The sequence below is a fragment of the Lynx rufus genome, unplaced genomic scaffold (assembly GCF_022079265.1).
Source record: "Lynx rufus isolate CCGP_SWC_20201006 ecotype Redwood Valley unplaced genomic scaffold, mLynRuf1.p SCAF_5, whole genome shotgun sequence".
NCBI classification, from domain to species: domain Eukaryota; kingdom Metazoa; phylum Chordata; class Mammalia; order Carnivora; family Felidae; genus Lynx; species Lynx rufus.
In genome coordinates this window covers 12,121,388-12,141,993 of record NW_025814867.1, presented here as the reverse complement: position 1 = coordinate 12,141,993, position 20,606 = coordinate 12,121,388, and the positions used below count along the sequence as shown (strand labels likewise).

At 43.3% G+C, this 20,606-nt stretch overlaps 1 protein-coding gene across 1 annotated transcript in view; it reads right to left on the bottom strand.

Annotated features, from left to right (window-relative positions):
- The window catches only part of GADL1 (glutamate decarboxylase like 1), a 137,169-nt gene extending 118,494 nt beyond the window's left edge, over positions 1 to 18,675 (bottom strand). Inside the window, exons 1-5 of the mRNA XM_047100262.1 lie at positions 18,508 to 18,675; positions 11,066 to 11,192; positions 8,743 to 8,833; positions 5,156 to 5,262; positions 4,336 to 4,451 (exon numbers count right to left, since the gene is read on the bottom strand). Of these exons, the coding sequence (XP_046956218.1) occupies positions 4,336 to 4,451; positions 5,156 to 5,262; positions 8,743 to 8,833; positions 11,066 to 11,192; positions 18,508 to 18,660 (594 nt within the window). The 5' untranslated portion in view covers positions 18,661 to 18,675. The remainder of the gene's footprint in view (positions 1 to 4,335; positions 4,452 to 5,155; positions 5,263 to 8,742; positions 8,834 to 11,065; positions 11,193 to 18,507) is intronic.
- Between the last annotated feature and the right edge of the window lie 1,931 nt (positions 18,676 to 20,606).

Sequence of the window (20,606 nt, the reverse complement as noted above, 5' to 3'; positions counted from 1 at the left end):
ATCCCATAGCTTTGGCCTAAGAAATAGCAAAATGTCCCAAAATAATGGATCTGCTGAGTAAAAAACCGGTAATCAGAGCAAGAATAGCTTCCGTGGAGCTATCTTTAGGTACTTCGGGGCAAAGTATAGTCCAATGTCAATCTCAGATGGATAGGGACAGATTAAAAAAAAAAAATGTCTGCGAAACTGAAGTCTAAACATCTAAAAGCATCAGAGGAAGCAAAGAGCCCTGGAAGGGGGGGAAAAAAAAGGAAGGCAATGCTTTAGACGTGCTTAGTAGTTTCAAGGAAAGGAAAAACCTAGAAGGTTGGAGTTCAGAAGTAACGGCTGAATTTAGAAACAAATGGCGGCTGCTCCCATCTCCGGCAAAAGAAGTCAGTCAGCCATTCTAAGACCCAATCTGCCCTCAGGTTTCATTCGTCCCACAGAAGACACAAAAGTCTCAGTGGGCTTTTATTTCTATCAAGATAAAACAGCAAGTGTCTACATGAAAGACAGGGTTGCACTGACGTTTTCCTTTCTGATTCCAGAAAGGATTTTTTTCTGTGACCTTGGGCTTCTCGGTGAAGCACCGCTTTCCCCTCCCATAGATGGTGTTCCGGACAATGGGACTCCCTCCTGGTGCTGACTAATCCGATGCTCAAATGAGCTCCAGGCGGTGGGGTCTGTGCAGGTCACGTGTTGGGGAATGAGGGAGAGGGATGTCGTACAAGGACTTCTCCAAGAGCACACAGCTGGCTCAATTCCTAAAGCAGGGTCGGAACCCAGCCTGACGTCGTAGGAAGCACCTGCTGGCCTGTGGAGAACACCTGAAATAACATTCAAACTCAGGTCACACTTGCCTAGAGAGAAGGGCCACGGAGAGGGCAGTGAATGAGGTGGTGAGGAGGCACGACCCTGAGAAGTGCACCTGGCCTCTCTCACCCCATCCCAGTCCCCATCCTGCCAGAGAGGAGCTAGGCCAACGGCTGGCTGGGCTGGGAGGGGAGAGTTTCTTTCCTCCCCTCACTTTTTAGTAGCAGACAATGATCGCTGCTTTATGCTGATTCCCACGATGACTTGAATTCCAAACCTATGATTTCTTTAACTTCAGGGGAATTCATATCTAACTGCTAATCAAGCCATGGATTTATGACCTTTGTTACTTTTCTCCAAGTGTCCCCTCTCTTTGGTTCCTGTTCAGCCTGCAGAGGCTGCTATGGATACACTGACAGTGCAGGTGGCTCCGTTATGATGTTCCAGGTCCGCATCAACAATTGGATTGCAGTCAAAACCTCCGGTATGCAAAAACACCTTCAGTGGAGCGTGCCCATAATCTACATCCGATGGTGCAAGACAGAGATGGAGTGGTTACCCTGAAGGCCTCGTAAAAACTGGAAAAAGAAGACCACCTAATATTGTTTATACTCACAAATAATCAGATAATCAAAATAATCACAGGGCCAAGGGCCAGCACCTAAAAGGAAGCAAGAGAGGTATAGCAAAAAGACTAACACAGGGTTTAAGACCATTGAGGAAACACAGCCTTCTTTAATTCTTGTGTTTTTTTTTTTTAACTAATGGATTGCTTTGAAGGTGATCACCAAAACATGAATGAAAATAATGCAATACTATGACTTCAGGCTCTCTGGCAGAAACAGGGAAAGGAATGAGCAACAAGGCAGGGTCTGGATGGATGGAATGAAAAGACACATTTGGAGCTACGGTGTGTTCAAAGCTATGGAGTTTTCCTGTAGAATTCACGTGGTTGTGAGCTGAGTGTTTGCGTCCCCTCAAAATTCATGCGTTTAATCCCTAAGCCCCACTGTGATGGGATTAGGTTTGGATGAAATCACAAGCGTGAGACTCTCATAGGAAGAGAAGACAGAGACATCTCCCTCTGTCCACAAGCATAAGCTGAAGAAAGGCCACGTGAGCACACGATGGTCCCCGAACCAGGAAGCAGGCTCTCACCAGACACTAAATCTACCACCACTTTGATCTTGGCCTTCCCAGCCTCCAGAACTGTGAGCAATAAACGTGTGCTGTTGAAGCCACCTGGTCTATGATATTTTGTTTCAGCAGCCGGAGTAAACTAAGACGTGGCCCTAGTTCTTGGGTTTCTGGTTCCATCTTCTGCTGGCATGTTAGCCAGGGCATATGTCTTACCTCTTTTTGCATATATAGCTCCACCAGAGATGTTTAAAAACATACTAGTTCTGGTTTCCCAGCTGCATGAGGTTTCACTACCTTTTCACTCCCAATCTGCTAGCTACACCTGTGTCACTGACCTCTTGCAGGTATGATCTCTATTCTAGGCTTCCACAGTAGAATTCCTCCCCCTTTTCCAGAACAATTATTCCAGAAAAGACCTCTAGTAAAACCAAAGAATGAAGAAGGCAAGAGTAAAAGCCCTGAGCTGATAGCAGGGGCGCTACTGAATCCGCTTTCACAGGCGTGGAAGTGGCCATTCAAACGCAGAACGGACTTTGCATTTCCGATATGCTGGCTTCCTTCAACGGAAATACCGAAGTTTGGAACCCAGAGAGGGGAACTCTACTCCATAATAATCCCAAAGAACCAAGCATTTCCCCCAGATGACTATATTCCCAAACATTCTTCACTGGCTTCACCGCAAGAAGGTTTTGGGAAGAAGGGCCTCAGGTGGCTGAGTTAAGAATCTCAGATTAGATGATTCCTTCCAGACACTTCCCACACTTGCTGCCCACTTTGCACTGAACCAATCAGAACAAAGGTTAGACAGAGACGGAGGAAAACATGGGGGTTCTCCTACCCTAATAACTCACGCTCTCAAAAGAAAATAACAGATACGGGAAAGCCCAGCCGGAAATAACAGAGGACTCATAGATTTTGCCCGCCTCGTGTGGTGGACAAGAGACCTTGGATTATCACAGAAGGAACAGAAGCTAAACTCTTCCGGCCAGGGATGTGGGGAAGAGGCAGTGGTGGGATGGACAGAGGCACCCACTGGAATCGCACAAAAAGAGAAAAGGAAAATAAGAATCCCGTTCAGATAAGATGGTACTTCAGCTTGTGGGTAGTACTTCTACCCACATTACTGTAGCTAGGTAATTCTCCTCCTACTAATAAATCTAGCACCTCTGTGCATCTGTGATGTGTCAGATCCTACTTCACGTGCATTAACTCATTCGATCCCTGGAACGCCCCACTCATCTGTGACTGCTGAGCTCCTGTGCCTGCTGGCTTGCTATGATGGCCCCAAATTGTTCACCTCTCCCCGTACTCACGCCCTTTGCCAGATGACTTTGCGTCGAGGCCCCTTAAGAGACAGCGTCTGTTTTTCCACTTCTTGGATCTGGGTTCCTTCCCGTCACATAGTTACACCAACGAAAATGTGCCAGTTCTGAGCCTAGACTCAAGAGGCCTGGTGGGGTCCCAGGCTGTTTTCACCTGCACCCCGGTCGCGACAACACACCTGGGCTAGCCTGCTGGAGGACGAGACACGTGGAGCAGACAGAACTCACTGGAGTCGCCCCTGTCAAGCCCACTCCTGGATCGGCCATTGGGCAGCCAGCCCGCAGACAGATAAGAGAGCTCAGCCAAGAGCTGCAGAACTGGCCTGGCTATCTCAAGGCTCATGAGCACTGAGAGATAGCTATAGTTCTACACCATTGGACTTTGGGATAAGTCGGTGCATACAACAGCTAACTGATACTTATTTTAACAAATTAGGAGACTGAGGCATGGAGGAGTTAATCAACTTACCAAGGTCACTCGGATAGTTAGTAGTGGAGACAGGAATTGAATCCAGGCAGCTTAGCTCAAAGCCAAAGCACTTACTTAAAATCGGACTTCCTACTTTGGCGGAGAGTAAAAGGAGATAGGGGATTGTGGCAACACGAAAGCGTGTGTGTGTGTGTGTGTGTGTGTGTGTGTGCGCGCGCGTGATGGTCACTGTTTCTGAATACCTCCCTATCCTCTTGAAAAGCCTTTGTGTTAGCCATTCAAAGCCATCAGTTTTACGAGGAGACGTGAGTCTTCTGACATAGCTGATAAGTTCTAATAAATAAGACACTCGAAGGAGAGATTCACAGAAAGAGATAGCACTTTCAAATTGAATGTTCCCTTTTCTCAAAGAAAAATGTGATAGACTATACATTTTAAATCAAGGTGATGTACAAAACTGAGTGGCCAGGGGTTACAATATCAAACCCATCAGAATTTCCTTTGGAAGAAAATATGATGTTAGACTTAGGCATATTAGTCACACGTGGATAGGATAAAAGCATATCAGACGCCCCAAACACACCAAACCCTCTTAAATAATGCATTCTCAGAAAAATCTGTATCTGATATCAAAAATAATTTTTTTACCTCTGCCGACGTGAAAAGGATTAATCTTGGCAACCCAGACAGCCCCTTTTCCTTAATATCGGGACAGTATTTGTATCTAGCTAAATTCATTGCATACATATTGGACACTGAACCACCTGCAAAAACAAAATTGAAATGGCATATTTATAGCATGAAAGTATAGTTCCCTAAGTGCCAACCACCGTGCAAGACATGAATGGCCGTAGCTGTTCTAGTCTAATGACAAATCTCCGGAAGAGTCTTCTGAGTGCCGCGTCCCACACATCACTCCTACACACTTCCTAACCTCCAGTTCCAGCAATTTCCAACCTCAGCAAAGACTGGCGTTTGGCTCTATTCTCTCATGCCAGAGTTTTTCCAAACTAAGAGTTTCAATCTAAGGACGTGGGCCAGTACCCAAGTCTTCATAGTTAATAATATTCTGTCACCTGATTAATAAAATGATAATACACGCTCATCTACGGTCCCAATAAAGGACCGTAGGATAAACAAAATGTGATTCAGAAATCTCCTCAAGTAAAATTGACTGAAAAACTTCTAGCCCTTCCAAATTCCCAGGAGCAGATACATTCATTTGTTAGATATAAATCCTAAATGGTAGATATCTTATTTGTTCAAAATTTACGTCAGTTATTTAGCATTTATGCAAAATGTTGTCACTCCGGGAAGAGGAACACGCCAGATTCTCAACAAATAGCATCATTAATATCCAACCTTTTGGAATATGTAAATCTTCAACGAGTTGTTCCTCACGTAATACATAAATAAATGTTTACATGTTTGCAATGGAAAGGAGATGGCAATAACTAGCTGTACTTACCTGGGTTAAATATTCCATCCCCTTCTTTCCAGCCAATAAATTCAATCATTTTCTTCAGAACCGCTTCTTCCACTAACAGAAACACTGGGGACACCTCATACGTATAACTAGATAGATATAAAAAACACTTCACTTCTATGACTAGAGTCAAACCATCCCTTTGGTGTCCCGAGAAATGCACACAGAGTTTTATTAAACCAAGTGGCTATGGACCTGTGGGTGAGCCTCTGTAGAGTCTTGGGCCATTTATCCAATTGGAAATAGAGACATGTGCAGTCAGTGATAGCGCTGGTCATGATTTGATAAATGCCAATAGCTGGTGGCCTTAGGGATATGCAAGCTACTTCAGAAGTCTTAATTTACGGCAAGGGAGAGATAAAGGCAGTGCATCTAGAGTTTTTACATTAGCTATGAGCAGTGGCCACTTTGTTCTCTGGATGCTGCTTTGGATGCTAGTTAAAGAAAAACCATTGTCACGGTAACCAGGTGTTACTAGATTACAACCATGAGTACCCTAACAGTCAGCCCTAGATATTCTACATGGAAACTACGAATCCTCAACTAGGGTTTCCTCTGTTACATTCCTGTGTTTGTGCAAATGGGAAGTCCTCTGCGGGGCATCTCTTATTAGGTGATGATTTTATTGCAAAGCACTACCCAAATCCCCTGTCACTGAAGGGTTTGTTGCTCTGGGCTGAGCTGCTATTGCCAGAGAAACGAAGTTAGCCCCTTGGGAATTGCGTCAGCTTCAGGGAGCCACCTTTCCCAAGGTCACAACCTTTCCTCTTATAACTGGGCTAGCTGGAGGTGTAACGGTCACGTGGACCCAACTCCAGACCACTCTAAAGGGCCACTGTAGCTCCAGAGATCTCCACGGAGTCGGCCAAGATCGTCACTGAGCCTGCATGACAGCTGGACTCCTGTCTCCCTCCACTCCCGCTGCCTTCCCCTCCCTCACCCATGTTGATCCCAAAGGCATTCCTTAATACACATCCTGCTCGGTCAATTCCATCTAGAGCAGTTTCCCCGAGAACCAACCTGGGAAGGTGACCATGTCTTGTTTTGTGATGTTTGAGTCATTTCTTTCTCCAGATAACCTGATGGAGACTAACTGTCTATAGTCTCCTTCTCTGACAATGGGGCCAGTACATTAAAGTGTATCTGAATAAATGGGTACTCTAAATATGTACGTTAAACAGACACACTTAGACTTACAGTCACAGGATTTAATGCAAATATTTTAACATCTGGAAGGGAAAACGTTGGAAACAGGGCAAAACAAAAACACGAAATGAAACGAAACAACAAAATAGAACACCACAATGTATCACCTCCCTATGTGCCAAGCACTCTCCAGACATCATGTCATCTTGCAAACAATCCAAGTTCTATTTCCAACCATGCTAGGCAACCAGTTTACACATAGCAAAAGTGTGGGAAAAAGTATATACGTTTATGTGTACCTGAAAAATGGTGAGATAATCATCCACTTTTTTTAAAAAAATTAATTTTAAGGCTGCCTTTGAAAGCCAGCCAAACTTTGAACCTGAGAACAGGCATGGAAGAGGAGAAGAGGACATCATGGGATGCTCTCAGGACCTCCCATTTCGAGGGGATTGTTCAGCTTAGCAGCAATTGAACGTTTTGTAAACCTCTCAGTGTTTCAACTAAAAGTAAACCCAGGAAGGAAGGTAGAAAACCCAAGATCCACAAGGAAAGGTTCACAGAGTTGGGTAATTTAACTCTCTCTTCTGGCCTATCTAGCACTTACTTAACTGTTCTACTCACTGTGAGCTGGTATCATCTCGCATTACGCACAAAACCTTCTCTAACTGAAGTCACCAATGACATCCATGCTGCCAGTTCTGGGGACAATTTTGAACCTCTGTCTTCAGTCAATACTCAACAGCATATGATTCTAGACACACTCTCCTCCATGGCTTCCATGCCTTCCTGTTTGATTTTCTCCTTCCCCTCTCTCTCTCTCTCTCTCTCCATGGTAGGCTAGCCTTCCTCCTCCCGATGGTAAAATATTAGATGTCCTCAAGGCTCAGTCCTATGCTTCTATCCTCACTCTATACTCTGTCCTGCAGACACTGCTTCTCCATCTCCTGATTTGTTTTTATTCAAAGTGTTTTCATCCTGCTCATCAAAATCATTCGTTTGGCTTTGAAAATATACCGGTGCTTGGGACATAGCCACAGAAATTCAGATTTAATTGGTCTGGGTTGGGACCTGGGCCTCAATACATTTTTTGGAAATGTCCCAGGTTGATTCTAATGAACAGAAAGAGTTGAGCTTTACTGACTTCAGGAATCCCACCCACGCCCACCATTTCAATTATCATCATTCACCACAACTTCTAAACTGATACTTTTCATAGAGATATCAGCTTGGTTGATACATACTCTTGTATATCTCAAAGTCACTGTAAACTCAGTTGCTCACAACTGAAAATTAAATTCTTGCTCTTTCTTTTTTTTTTTTTTACCATATCTTTGAAAACCAGTCCCCTCTTCTAATGCTTCTTCTGTCGATGAATAAAATGACAGTCAACCCAGCTACAAAAGCCAGAAACCCAGGCAACATTTTATAAACCTCCTTCTTGTCCTCATTCCCAAGTTCTGATATATTACCCAGGCCTTTCTGTTTTATCTTCTAAACACATGTTTTTCTCTCTATTCTTATCACTTCTGTCTAAGTCCAAGCTACTGTCCTCTCTCGCCTAGGATAATGCCCTCCTGATTGGTCCCCTCAATCCATTCTCCATATTTCCAGTGATCTTTTCAATAAGCAAATGGTGCCTCCTGATTTAGAAACCTTTACAGCCTTTCCTTTGTACTTAGGATGTCTCACAAACATGGCCCACTGAGTCCTGCATATCTGGTTTCTATCCATTTCTCCAATCACATCCTCCATCACACTCCCCATAGCTTATTCAGCTACACCTGCACTGATCTTTCAGTTTATAAGGTACATCATGCTGTCTCTTGCCACAGGGCCTTTGTACATGCTGCTCCTCTGTTTGAAATCCATCCTTCCTCTTTTCACCTAGTTAACTTATACTCATTCTTCAACTCTTCGTCGTCAATTCCTCAGAGAAGACTTTCCCGAGCTCCCAACTAAGAAAATTGTCCACTTATATTTATAGCATCATGCACGTCTTCTTCATATGTGAATTAAAGGTTTAGATCAATTTGTGTGGATATTTTTGATCAATTTGCATGGAGCATCTCTATCTCACTAGACTTTTTGCTTCGTGAAGGCAAAGTCAAGGTTTGTTTTTATTCAGCGTATCCCTCCAGCACTTGGCAGAGACATGACTTTTCATGCAGGAATGAATGACAAGTTGCTTTATCAATTTTCTCATTTGGTAGGTGGAGATAACCATGCCTGCGTTAACCATCTCACAGTCCCACTATCAAATCAAACGGCTCTTTAAAATACTGCTAAGTATCATTCCATTATTTACGACGACACTGTACAAATGAAACCATTAAATAGAAATTCACAAAATAAAACTTCACCTACTTAAAAAACATCTCTAATGCATGCTCCGTGTAAGAGTTCAGTAAAATGGCACTTACACACTTGGGTTTAAGGCTTCTGTCATAAATCGGGCCACCAAGGAGTAGTAATCAAGTCCAGCATACAACTGGTTGAAAAATCTGGGATGGTCTGTAAATTTAAACAGAGTATTCATCTACACAGCGATAAAAAAGACCAATACTATCTATACAGCAGTCACATAAAGGAATCTTTCAGACAGGAAAAGCAGCCAGGTACAAAAGAATATATACTGCATGATTCCACTTAGATGTCATTCAATATCAGACAAAGCGGATCTACGGAGACTGAGGTTAGAATTCTGGGTACCTTTGCGAAGGTTATACTGTCTATTCTGGAGTGCCAGAAATGGTCTCTATCTTGCTCTTGGTGATGGTTACTCATGCACAGATAGGTACAAATACATGAAGCTAAGCACTTCAGATTTGTCTACTTTACTGAATGTAAATTATGCAACAGCTTTAAAAAGAATTCAAATTCTAGTTGTGTACAAGAGAAACACATGTTGAAGACCCACCTCATAACCATTTCTACCGAACAGTAATATGTTTCTAAGCAAAACTTGGGCACTACCTTGAGACCTCTGGTTTATCTGCTCCCTTTTGTCTAACAACCCAGATCCAAACCAGAACCCTGGAGCACTGGATTATTTGAACTCTTTGTCCAGGTATCAAAGCCTGCTGCCTTTGTCTTCTGAAAATATTGATATTAACTTCCCTATCTTTAAACGCGTGTCACTCGCCAACAGGGTTCACGCTGGGCTACCGGTGGGGAGTGACTTTTCATTTTTCAGATTAGACCGTTTTTCGTAGTGCAACTGGCTTATGTAGATGGAGTAAGATGTGACTCATCATGCGGCTTACATAAACTTTCTAATTCAACTTACTTCAAAGGCAGTAGCCTTTAAGACTCAACTCCAGTTCCAACTTTCTATTTTTTTCCCCCTCCTATAAAAGGTCTCATAAAGGTTCTTGGCTTTACACAGTGTGAATATTCACACCAAACACCAGGCTAACTGACTTGACATTCTCAATCATAGGAAGCCCAGCATGACAAAGAACAAAGAGGCAGGAGGTCTATTTCTAAATTTGAGTATTTGGGAACCTTTTTAGTTAGTGGCTTCTCATTACGACGCTCGGCGTTTGGTTTTAGGTTTTCTTTTTTTTTTCCTCTTTAAACTGGGGGTTCGATAAAAAACAAAAGTCCAAGAAAATGGCTTTTTAAAAATAATATGTGGAAAACTTCCTCTAATCTGGCAGAGGAAACCAGACATTGCTACAAGTAATTTTAATAAGATTTTTTTTTAGTTCCGTGTTAATTTATGATTGATTTCCATGGTAACATTATGGAAAATATCCAGTAAACTGAAAAATCCACTGCATTAAATGTCATTCTCCACTTCTGACATGCACTATAATAATAAGATATGTATCTCTTCTTTTGAAATGCTAACTGGGTTTTTGATACATACACCAGACTTTCCCAAGGGAATATAAAGCAATTATTTTTAGCCAGGATTTTATTATGTTCTTTCCACTAAATTTAGTTCAGTGTCAGAATTCACCAAGCATAATGCCTGTATGGTCTTAAGCACTAGATTACCTTTACAGCACACGGAGAAATGCTTATTTGGGAAAGTTACTTTCTTACCTTTGGAACTTGCTCACTGGGTGTATGGGATATTAACAGTTAGAATCGCACTTCTGCACAAGACGAATACCATGCTACTGCATTTACAAAAGATCATAGTTGTTAAGTCTTCTTGTGAAGCTATCACAGCAGAAACTTACCATGTGTTCGTTTTTTTTTTTTTTTTTTTTACACCATCCTAAGGGTTTTCATGTTTTGATCCTGCTAGATTTGATGGAATAATTGGGCAAGTACCAATTGCCAAGAGTTCATCAGTATCTTCCACGTCTATTCCTGTTTATAGCAAGGACACCCTCCTTAGCATTTTTTTTTCTTTTTGCATATTCTGGGCCTTTCGGATTTAAAACCCCTTCACAAATTCTACTATCAAACTGACCTTTGGCAGTTTGGACCAACATAAGCAATGATTATAAACGGGGGATGGGATGGCCAAGGAACAGATGATATTTCTATATGATCACTAACACCAACGGTTTTTCCATCGATTTATCTTTGGCCTTGACAAAAAAAAAAAAATCTGTCTTAGGGATTAAATGGCCCATCGCAAACATACCAGAACCACTCTTTTTTGACCTAGCTTTCTTATCTCATAAACGTTGCCATCCTCAGCTTTACTGTGAGGTAAATACGTGCTTAAGAAAATATAAGAATTTATCAGGGGTACGGACGAAGGAAGCAAACGAAAGGTCTTACTAGTTTTGACGCTGTAGCGGATGACATCCCGGCAGAGCTCCAACAGCCTGTGGTGTGGCTCTCCTGTGTTTCTCATGTCCAAATCAAGAAGCTGTTTCAGCTGTTCAGGAGGCCGCCACTCGCAAACCTAGACATTCAGCAATGGCAGTTAACTGAGCACCCGCCGGAGTCAGGTCCTAACAGAGTCAGGACGTTACCATCATGGACCCTACCCTCCTGCAGCTCCCAGACAGGTGGGGGAGACCGAGATTTAAATGTGCCACCACAGTTCAGCGTGACAAGGCTGTGAGAGTGGCCCAGATGTCATTGGAACAAATGAGGGGCCCCATCTTGGATTTGGAAGGTCAAAGACTTCCTGGAGGAACCGATATATAACCAAGCAAAGATTAGGCAGCGGGGTGAGGCAAGGGGCACTCTAGGCGGAAGTAATGGAAGTCATAAAGGCTAAAAGATAAGGGGCACATCTCAAGAGTGAAGTTAGTTTGGTGTGGCTAGAGCATGGAGTTTGAGGAAGGAGAGGCCAAGAAGGGAAGCTGACATGCCACGATAACTTCCTAGCTAGTCTCTCTGCTTGTGCCCCTATCCTTGTCCCATACAGTCCATCAGCCTAGCAGCCAGAATCCAGAATGATCCTCTTAAATCGAAGCTATGGTCGTTCCTCTGCTGACATATCTCAGGGGTTCACTTCCTTCAAGGTAAAGCCAAAGTCCTCACAATGACTTAACATGATCCTGTATGATCTGCTTCCCTCCTGGTTGGCTCTGCCCTGCTAACGTGCTCTTCCTTAAATAAGACCAAGAACACCCCCACCTTGGAGTCTTCCCACTGGCTGTGCCCTCTGCCTGGATGCTCATGTCCCAAATGTCCTCACGGCTAACCTCCTCTGTTCTTTCAGAGCTTTGCTCAAAGTCACTTTCTCAATGATAGCAATCCCAATTCCCTTATTTAACATCACGAGCTGCACCCTGTCCCATCTCTGTCAGCCCCCCCCCAACTTTTTCTGCTCTTCCTTTTTCCATAGCACTTGCCACCTTTCAACCTACCATGTAATTCATTTATTATGTCCCACACAATGTCCACAAGAGCAGAGATGTCCATCTGTGCTCGCTGCTCTCAAGTAGCTAACACAGTGCCCACCACGTAAGAAGTGCTCCATAAAGATGTGATGAACAAAAGGATTAACGAATGACTGAATGGGATAAACAAGACTCTGATCATGACAGATTTTCTCTGGCACGTCACAGAGTTCGAACTTGGCTCGAAGGCAGACGCTGAAATGTTTGGGACAGGGGAATGCTACGAACATATTTGTGTTTTGGACAATAGCTTTAGTTGCTATGTGACGACTCCAAGTGAAATTGGAAATGAGGGGTTACTGTATTAAACCAGGCAAGAGAAGGTGGTATTCTGGATGAGGTGGATACCAGTGGAATGAAGTATTTCCACAGATATTTAAAATGCAGAATCAATAGAACCCAGAAGTCAATTACACAGTAAGGATGAGGGAGAAGAATGGGCCAAGGACAACCCTCAGGTCTGTAGCTTTTGTGCACGGGTTGAAGGTGGTGATGGTGGGGTGGGGGAGGCGGGTGGAGAATCTGGTGGGATGTGGGGTGGGGATGATGAGGTTTGAGCGTATTTAGTCTGAGGCCTCTCAGGACCTCCAAAGGGAGTGCAGCAGTTGATCTGAAGCTCTTGTGAAAGACAAGAAACGCAGTTCTAGGCATATACTACGAAAATACAATACGGATAACATGGCTCAGAGAGAACCTACCGCTAAGAAGAAAGGCACGGGATCTCACCTGGGCACCAACAACACTTAAGATACAGGCAAAGGGAGAGAAGCTCACTTGTGAGGTGGAAGACAAACCAGAGAAGCAGGGACAATCTGAGAAGAGTTTAGTGCTGCTAAAACAAAGAAAAAAAGAACGTTTTGAGGAGAAGATGGTCATCACTATCGAATCCTACTGCGAGGCCGAATTTGATAAAGATTGAGAAGTGCTCATGGGATTTATCAACAAGGAGGTGTTCTTGGCAATACCAGTTTGGCTTAGAGAGGTGGGAGTGAAGGCCAGATTGCCATGGAGTGAGGGTGTGGGAGGTGAGGAAAGAGAGGGAGGGAGGGAGTGTAGACACTCTTTAAAAAGTTAGGCTGTGGAGAGGAGGAGAGAGACAAGGGAGTAGCCAGGAAGTCAGGAGACTGGGAGGTGGGAGGTTGGGGAAAGAAGGAGGAAATGCTAAGTTGTACAAGAGGTATGAACTTAAAGTCTGATGTGAGAACCATAATAGACAGAGTTCAATCAAAAGTGAGACCATCGAAAGGAATGACTATTGATACAAGCGTATCTCAGAGACACCGCTGGTTTGGCTCCAGACCACCTCAATAAAGTGACTATCAGAATAAAGTGAGTCCAACACACTTTTGGTTTCCCAGTGCCTATAAAAGGGATGGTTACACTGTCCTATATATAGTGTGCGATAGCATCATGTCTCAAAAAAATGTCCGTACCGTAATTAAAAAACACTTGTTGGGGGAGGTCATTGAGAAGAGGTGACCACCCAGGTGACCCACAAGCTGGACCCGGGCACTTGGAGGCTACTCACCCCCTCCCCGTCCTTGGAATGTGGGTTCAAGTCGCATTTCCGGCTCTGGGGACACAGTCTTGAGATGACGTGGTGTTGAGAACAGTCGCACAGTGTATTTGGCTGAACCCAGTTGAGGCCTCTATCTCTATGTATATCAACTTTCTAGATGAGGCAGACAGGCTCAGGGATCCACCCATCTTGCTGCCGCCCAAGACAAGTCTCCTACGTAAGTTCCCTTTGCTCATTAAAACTGCCACCACCAACCTGGAGTGGCCTGTTCGTTTCTTTGGTCTCTCCCTGCCCTCTGCCAGGAGCCAGTTTCAGATTTCACCCAGGAAGCCCCTGAAGAGATTATGGAGCAACACTACTTTATTGCTAAAAGACGCAAACCATCATGGGGTACAGGGCCTTGCCCCAGCGTTGATGGCTGCTGTCTGATCGAGACGGTGGCTGCTCAAGGCTGGGGTGGCTGTGTGGCAATTTCTTAAAATAAGACAATAAAGTTTGCTGCATCAACCGACTCTTCCTTTCATGAACGGTTTCTCGGTAGCATGTGATGCTCTCAGCATCTTGCCCACGGTAGGACCTTCTTCAGAATCAAGGTCAATATGAAACAATGTTTCACAAATGTTATTTATGGCATCTGGAATGGCAAATCCTTTCCAGAATGCTTTTTTTTTTAAATTATTTTGCCCATATCTATCAGAAGAATCACTATCTGTGGTAGCTATAACCTTACAAAATGTATTTCTTAAATAATAAGACCTGAAAGTTGAAATCACTCCTTGATCCACGGACTGCAGAATGGGTGTTATGTTAGCAGGCATGGGACCATTCATCTTGCACATCTCTATCAGAGCTCTTGGGTGACACTATGTGCATTATGAATGAGCAGTGATATTTTGAAAGGAATCTCTCTTCTGAGCAGTAGGTCTCAACTTTGGGCTGAAAATATCGAGTAAACTATGTTATAAACAGAGGTGCTGTCATCCAGGCTTTGTTGTTCCATTCACGGAGCACAGGCACGGGAGATTTAGCAACGTCCTAAAGGGCCCTGGGATTTTCAGAATGGTCAGTGAGCACTGGCTTCAAGTCACCAGCTGAATTAGCCCCTAACAAGACAGTCAGCCTGCCCTTTGAAGCTTTGAAGCCGGGCCTGGCCTCTCCTCTCCAGCTTAAAAGTCCTAGGTGGCATCTTCCAATAGAAGGCTGTTTCATCTGCATTGAAAATCTGTGTTTAGTGTAGGTCTTTTGGATAACCTGCTGTCGTTTCTGTGTCAGCACTGGCTGCTTCACCCTGAACTTTTTTGTTACAGAGACGGCTTCTTCCCTTACACCTCACGAACCACTCTCTGCTAGCTTCAAACTTTTCTTCTGCAGCTCCCTCACCTCTCTCAGCCTTCCTAGAATGGAGGAGAGTTAGGGCCTTGCTCCGGATCAGCCTTTGGCTTAAGAGATAACGTTGTGGCTGGTTTGGTCTTCTACCCAGACCACTAATGCTTTCTCCATATCAGCAGTAAGGTTGTTTTACTATCTCATCATTCATGTGTTCACTGGAGTAGCACTTTTTCATTTTCTTCGAGAACTTTTCCTTTTGTAGCCACGATGTGGCTAACGGATGCAAAGTGCCTAGCTTTTGGCCTATCTTGGCTTTCAAAATGCCTTCCTCACTAAGCTGAATCATTCCTAGCTTTTGATTTAAAAAATTTTTTTAACATTTTTATTTATTTTGGAGAGACACAGAGAGACAGAGCACAAGCGGGAGAGGGGCAGAGAGCAAGAGGGAGACACAGAATCTGAAGCAGGCTCCAGGCTCTGGGCTGTCAGCACAGAGCCTGACGTGGGGCTCAAACCCACGAACCGTGAGATCATGACCGGAGCTGAAGTCGGACGCTTAACCGACTGAGCCACCCAGGTGCCACTTAGCTTTTGATTTAAAGTGAGAGACATGCACCTGCTCCTTTCATGTGAACACCCAGAGGCCATTTCAGGGTTATTCAGTGGTCTTATTTCAATACTCTTGTGTCTCCAAATAGGGAGGTCCAAGGACAGGGTGGAGAAACCGGGGAACTAAATGCCAATGGGTAGAACAGTCAGAATACAAACAGTTAAATTCACTGTCATATGGGTGTGGTTTGTGGTGTCTCAACACAACTACAACAGAAACATCAGAGATCCCTGATCGTAAGAAATATAAAAAATATTCCAATATTTTAGAATTTGTTATAATACATAACAGATGTAATAATGAAAAAGTTTGAAATAATGTGAGAATTACCAAAATGCAACACAGAGACACGAAGTGAGCAAATGCTGTTGGAAAATGGCACCAATAGGAGGGTTGCCACAGACCCCCCAACTTGTAGAAAACATAATATTTGCAAAGGACACTCAAGTGAAATGAGGCACCCCTGTATACACAACAACATGAATAAATCTCAGATGCATTTTGCTGAGGGAAAATTGCAAGCCTCAAAAGGCCTCTTGTGATAGAATCCCACCTATCTGACATTCTGGAAAAGGCAAAAAAAAAAAAAATACGGGCACAGAAAACAGGTCAGCAGCTGTCAGGGGCTAAGGCGAGGGGCAGGGTTGACTATAGATGGTCCCAGGGTTGATTGTAGAGGGGGTGATGGAACTGTTCTATATCTTGATTGTGGTGTAGTTACATGACTTATCAAACTCATATAACCACACACCGAAAGGAGCAAATGTTACTAAAAGTAAATTATAACTTAATTTTTTAAGTTTTTTTTAACTTTTATTTATTTTGAGACAGAGATAGAGAGCAAGCAGGGGAGGGGCAGAGAGAGAGGGAGACAGAATCCCAAGCAGGCTCCACACTGTCAGCACAGAGCCCAGTGTAGGGCTCGAACCCATAAACTGTGAGATCATGATCCAAGCTGAAGTCAAGAGCTGGGTGCTTAGCTGACTGAGCCACCCAGGCGTCCCTGTAACTCAATTTTTTTTTAATGTCTGTAAGAGAAGGCACTAGAAGTAATCAACTCACAAAGTGTGGGGATGTATCTGAAGGTCACCTTTCAAAGGTGCCCTGTTGGATCTCTGAGAAAGTAGACTATATTCACGACATAAAAATTCCACCTCCTTCTCCCAAATTCAACATAGCTTTCAACCCAACTTCACATGGAGAGACACGGTGACTGTACTGCAATCAACTTGTGGTTCCTTAACTGATAACTTAAGATCTTAAGTCTCCCCTTCTTGCCTTATCTCCCATTATTCCTCTACATGAGCCCTTCTTTCTGGGCAAAATTTCCCTTTTGCAATGCTCTTTCCATTCTTTGCCTTCCCGCTTTCTTCAGCACACATGGGTCGGCTTCTCTCTGCCCTTCAAAATCTTACTTGACCTTCACAACCCACATCAAAGCTCAGACTGCCCACTCCTCTGTGAAATCCCCGAAGTCAGCCCCAATCACACACATTTATCACATTCTTACTGGGACCCCCTGTTCTCTTGTCCAGTGAAAACTTATCCTTCCAATTAGACTATAAATTCTGTTCAAAGCCGAGCTTTTATCTTATTTGTCTTTATATCCCCCAGGGCCAAATATAATGGCTTACCCATAGCTAATACTCAGTTAATATTTAATGACTGAATAGAGGCCAATTAAAAAGGAAAAAAGCTTACCAGCAAAGCAGTGTGCTCCAAAGTGAAGCCGGTCCAAAATATTTCACAAGTACAGATAAGACCAGAAAATATGCAATTGTAAATATGTAAGCAAGAAATACCATCAGTGATTTTGCCTGGAATGTAGCTACTCTAAGTTCACGAGACACTTTCGTCTTTACTCCTATTAGTTTTCCCAAATGCGTGTGATCAAAAATTCAGAATAAATACCGTTCCACATTCAAAATCTTTTTAAAACGATATTTATTTTTGACTAATAGAATTGGAATAAGAATCCCTCCTATACATCTATTCGTTGATACTTTCAACTCCAATATGAAAGATAATCAATGTGATAAAGGATTATCGAGCAATTATAAGAGACACACAGAGGAGAAGTTCAAAGCACAGACTCAAGCCAGGCTGCGTGGATTTTCGTGCCACCGCTAATACCTACTAACACGTGATCTTGGGCAGAGGACTTGACCTCCTGTGCCTCACTTTTTTCCTCATCCTTAAAAGAGAGTTAACATATAGCCCCTGCTTCTTAGTGTTTTTGTAAGGATTAAATGCACAAATTCATACGGAATAGTCTTGAGAACATCACCTGGCACACAGTAAATACTCCTAAGAGTAGATATTATTAGTAATAATTGAAGTATCAATTTGAATCTGAATTGGAGCCTGAATTTGAAACCTAGGACCAGTAACTGGTGCCAGTCAGAAGTCAGACTTAACCAAGATTTCCAGTTGAGCTCAGACAAGCTCCTGAGAAGGACCTTTAGATCAATTTTAAAACTTTTCATACCCTTTTCCCCATTCCGCTTGTGTTTTACCAGTAACAAAAAGAATGTGCCCATGACAATGGAGAGCAGAGTATTTTTTAGGGCGTGTATAAATCAGATCATCAGGTTATTTATAATCAACACGGTTACAGCGCAGAAGCTTCATTCCTGTGTTTCATGCCCTCATGGTCAAGGTCTGAGGTCTCAGCCAGTCTCCCAAGAAAAGATGGCTGCCAAAGTTAGGTGCCAACCCTCCTAGGAAAGTAGATGCTGGGGGGAAGGGGGTGGGGCTCACACTTTGGTTCCCGGGATCCCCTTGAAACAAAGGTAGGAAGGAAATAACAGCATGAGCTTCCCATTTTCCCTTACATCGAACCACCAGATTGGGAAAGAACCTATCTTTCCCATGCCTCAGATTTCTGACAGGTGTCTTTTATTTTTACCTTCTCACTGACATCCGTAGCCTTCAAAACCACCTCTTCCATGATTAGCCTACAGGCCTCTTCCACAAATTTTTCTCCTGCTTTTGCGTCTGTTGTGGGGCCGTTCAGTACAACCCCATCCACGAGAACGGCACTCTTCTTACTTGGAACCATCTCTTGTTGACGGGGGTCTCCTGCAAGCACACAAACAGATCATGTCTGAGATGGAATCTAAGTAGATCACAACAAAACACAAGGGGAAAAATGGGTCACTACCCCAGCTTCGAATGGTGTATCTCTTTTTTTCAATGTTTTTATTTATTTTTGAGAAAGACAGAATGTGAGTGGGGGAGGGGCAGAGAGAGAGGGAGACACAGAATCGGAAGCAGGCTCCAGGCTCTGAGCTGTCAGCACAGAGCCCGACGCGGGGCTCGAACCCATGAACCGCGAGAACATGACCTGAGCCAAAGTTGGATGCTCAACCGACTGAGCCACCCAGGCGCCCCATATCTCTTTTAATACATGTGGGGCATTGAAGCTGACAGTTTTTTTATAGTTCCCAATGGCATAATAGAGTTAAGGAAAGAAAGTTCTATTTTCCATTCCTGCAGCATCTTGTTTAGCATCAGGGAGTGCGGAGGAGCTCAAGAAATGTAAATTCAACCTACTTTACTCACTCTTGCAAACACCTTTCAAACACATGTACAAAAAGATGATTGTAGACACAAGCCCATGTCTCTTTTGTGCACATCCACTCTTCTGCAATTGGTTAAGGACTGCCATATATTCCTTTTGTAGGAATGAGTCATTCCTGAAGAAAAAATGATCTCTAGGTCACCTCTCTTAACTTTACATTTGAAGCTCATGCTTAAATGACCCTCTATATTAAAGACACTGCTTTTGTCCCTGAGGGCCCCTCCTCACATGTACTCAGCCACTTTTTTACGGAAGAAGAAGAAAAGGAAAGTGAGATGCATGATGGTTGGTGTAAACCCACATTTGATACCCTTAAATTTTTCAAACTTCCAGTTTGGGCACAGGCAGAAGGATGGAACAGAACATTTTCAGGAAGGTACAACTGCCAGTCAGTGACTAAAGGTTAAAAGTCAACATGGAAATCTATATCTGAGAATAAAGGTTACTGCCTACCCAAAATAGCCCTCCACAAAAATAATTCTGGCAACTTCATCCAAATATTCCACCAATATCTGTCACAAGCTTTGATTCAATTTTATTCTCTCTCTAATCAGTGTCTCTCTTTCCTCCTGTAATGTACATTGTGGAAATTTCCAGAAATGTATGCCAGTGGCCCATAAGCGTTTCAAATATTTTTATGCTTACTAAAGCATAAAAAGCATAACAGTATTAACATGTATTATGCCTTAAAGTCCGTCTTTTCCTCAAAGTAGTTTATTTTGGTAAAATTCTGTGGCTTTACTTCTGTCACTGGCGAACCCAATTGGTGTCCGTGGAGGCAGATAAAAATGGCACAGGCAGATTCCCCAATTTGGGAAAGCCGGGTTCTGCAGCAAAGGATCAATCTTTTAACCTCACGCTGAAGGGTAAACCATCCAGAGCTCCAAGGACGGATTTCAGTTCCACCCTTCACTTTGACTTATCTTTCACTTGGAAGGGTGCATTCAACACGGCTCAGGGCCAAATGTGGAAGCCCAGGGTTTGAGCTCTCAGATGGGAAGCCTGTAACACCTAAAGGCACTTTTCCTCCCTCCCAATTTTAGGTTCTAAAAATAAACTGGAAAAGAGGGCGATTATTCAGGGAACCCTGGTTATGTCAGTAGGCAGGGCTATTATTAGGCAGAGAGAAAAAGTTAGTTTTTTTAACCTCATTAGTAGGATTTCAGGTTTTTATCGTTCAGGGAATAGCAGTCACTCTGTAGCTCTCTCAGAATCACTCTCTCTCTCTCTCTCTCTCTCTCTCCTCTCTCTGTCTCTCTCTCTCTCACACACACACAAAATGTCAAACACCCACTTGCAACCAGAAAAGCAGTGAAATTGAAACTAAAGTCATCTTTGTCTCCACAGCAAAGAAATCCCCATATTTCATGCAATTATCTGTGAGAAAATCTATAAAAACTATAAAGAACTGGAGACGGATTATG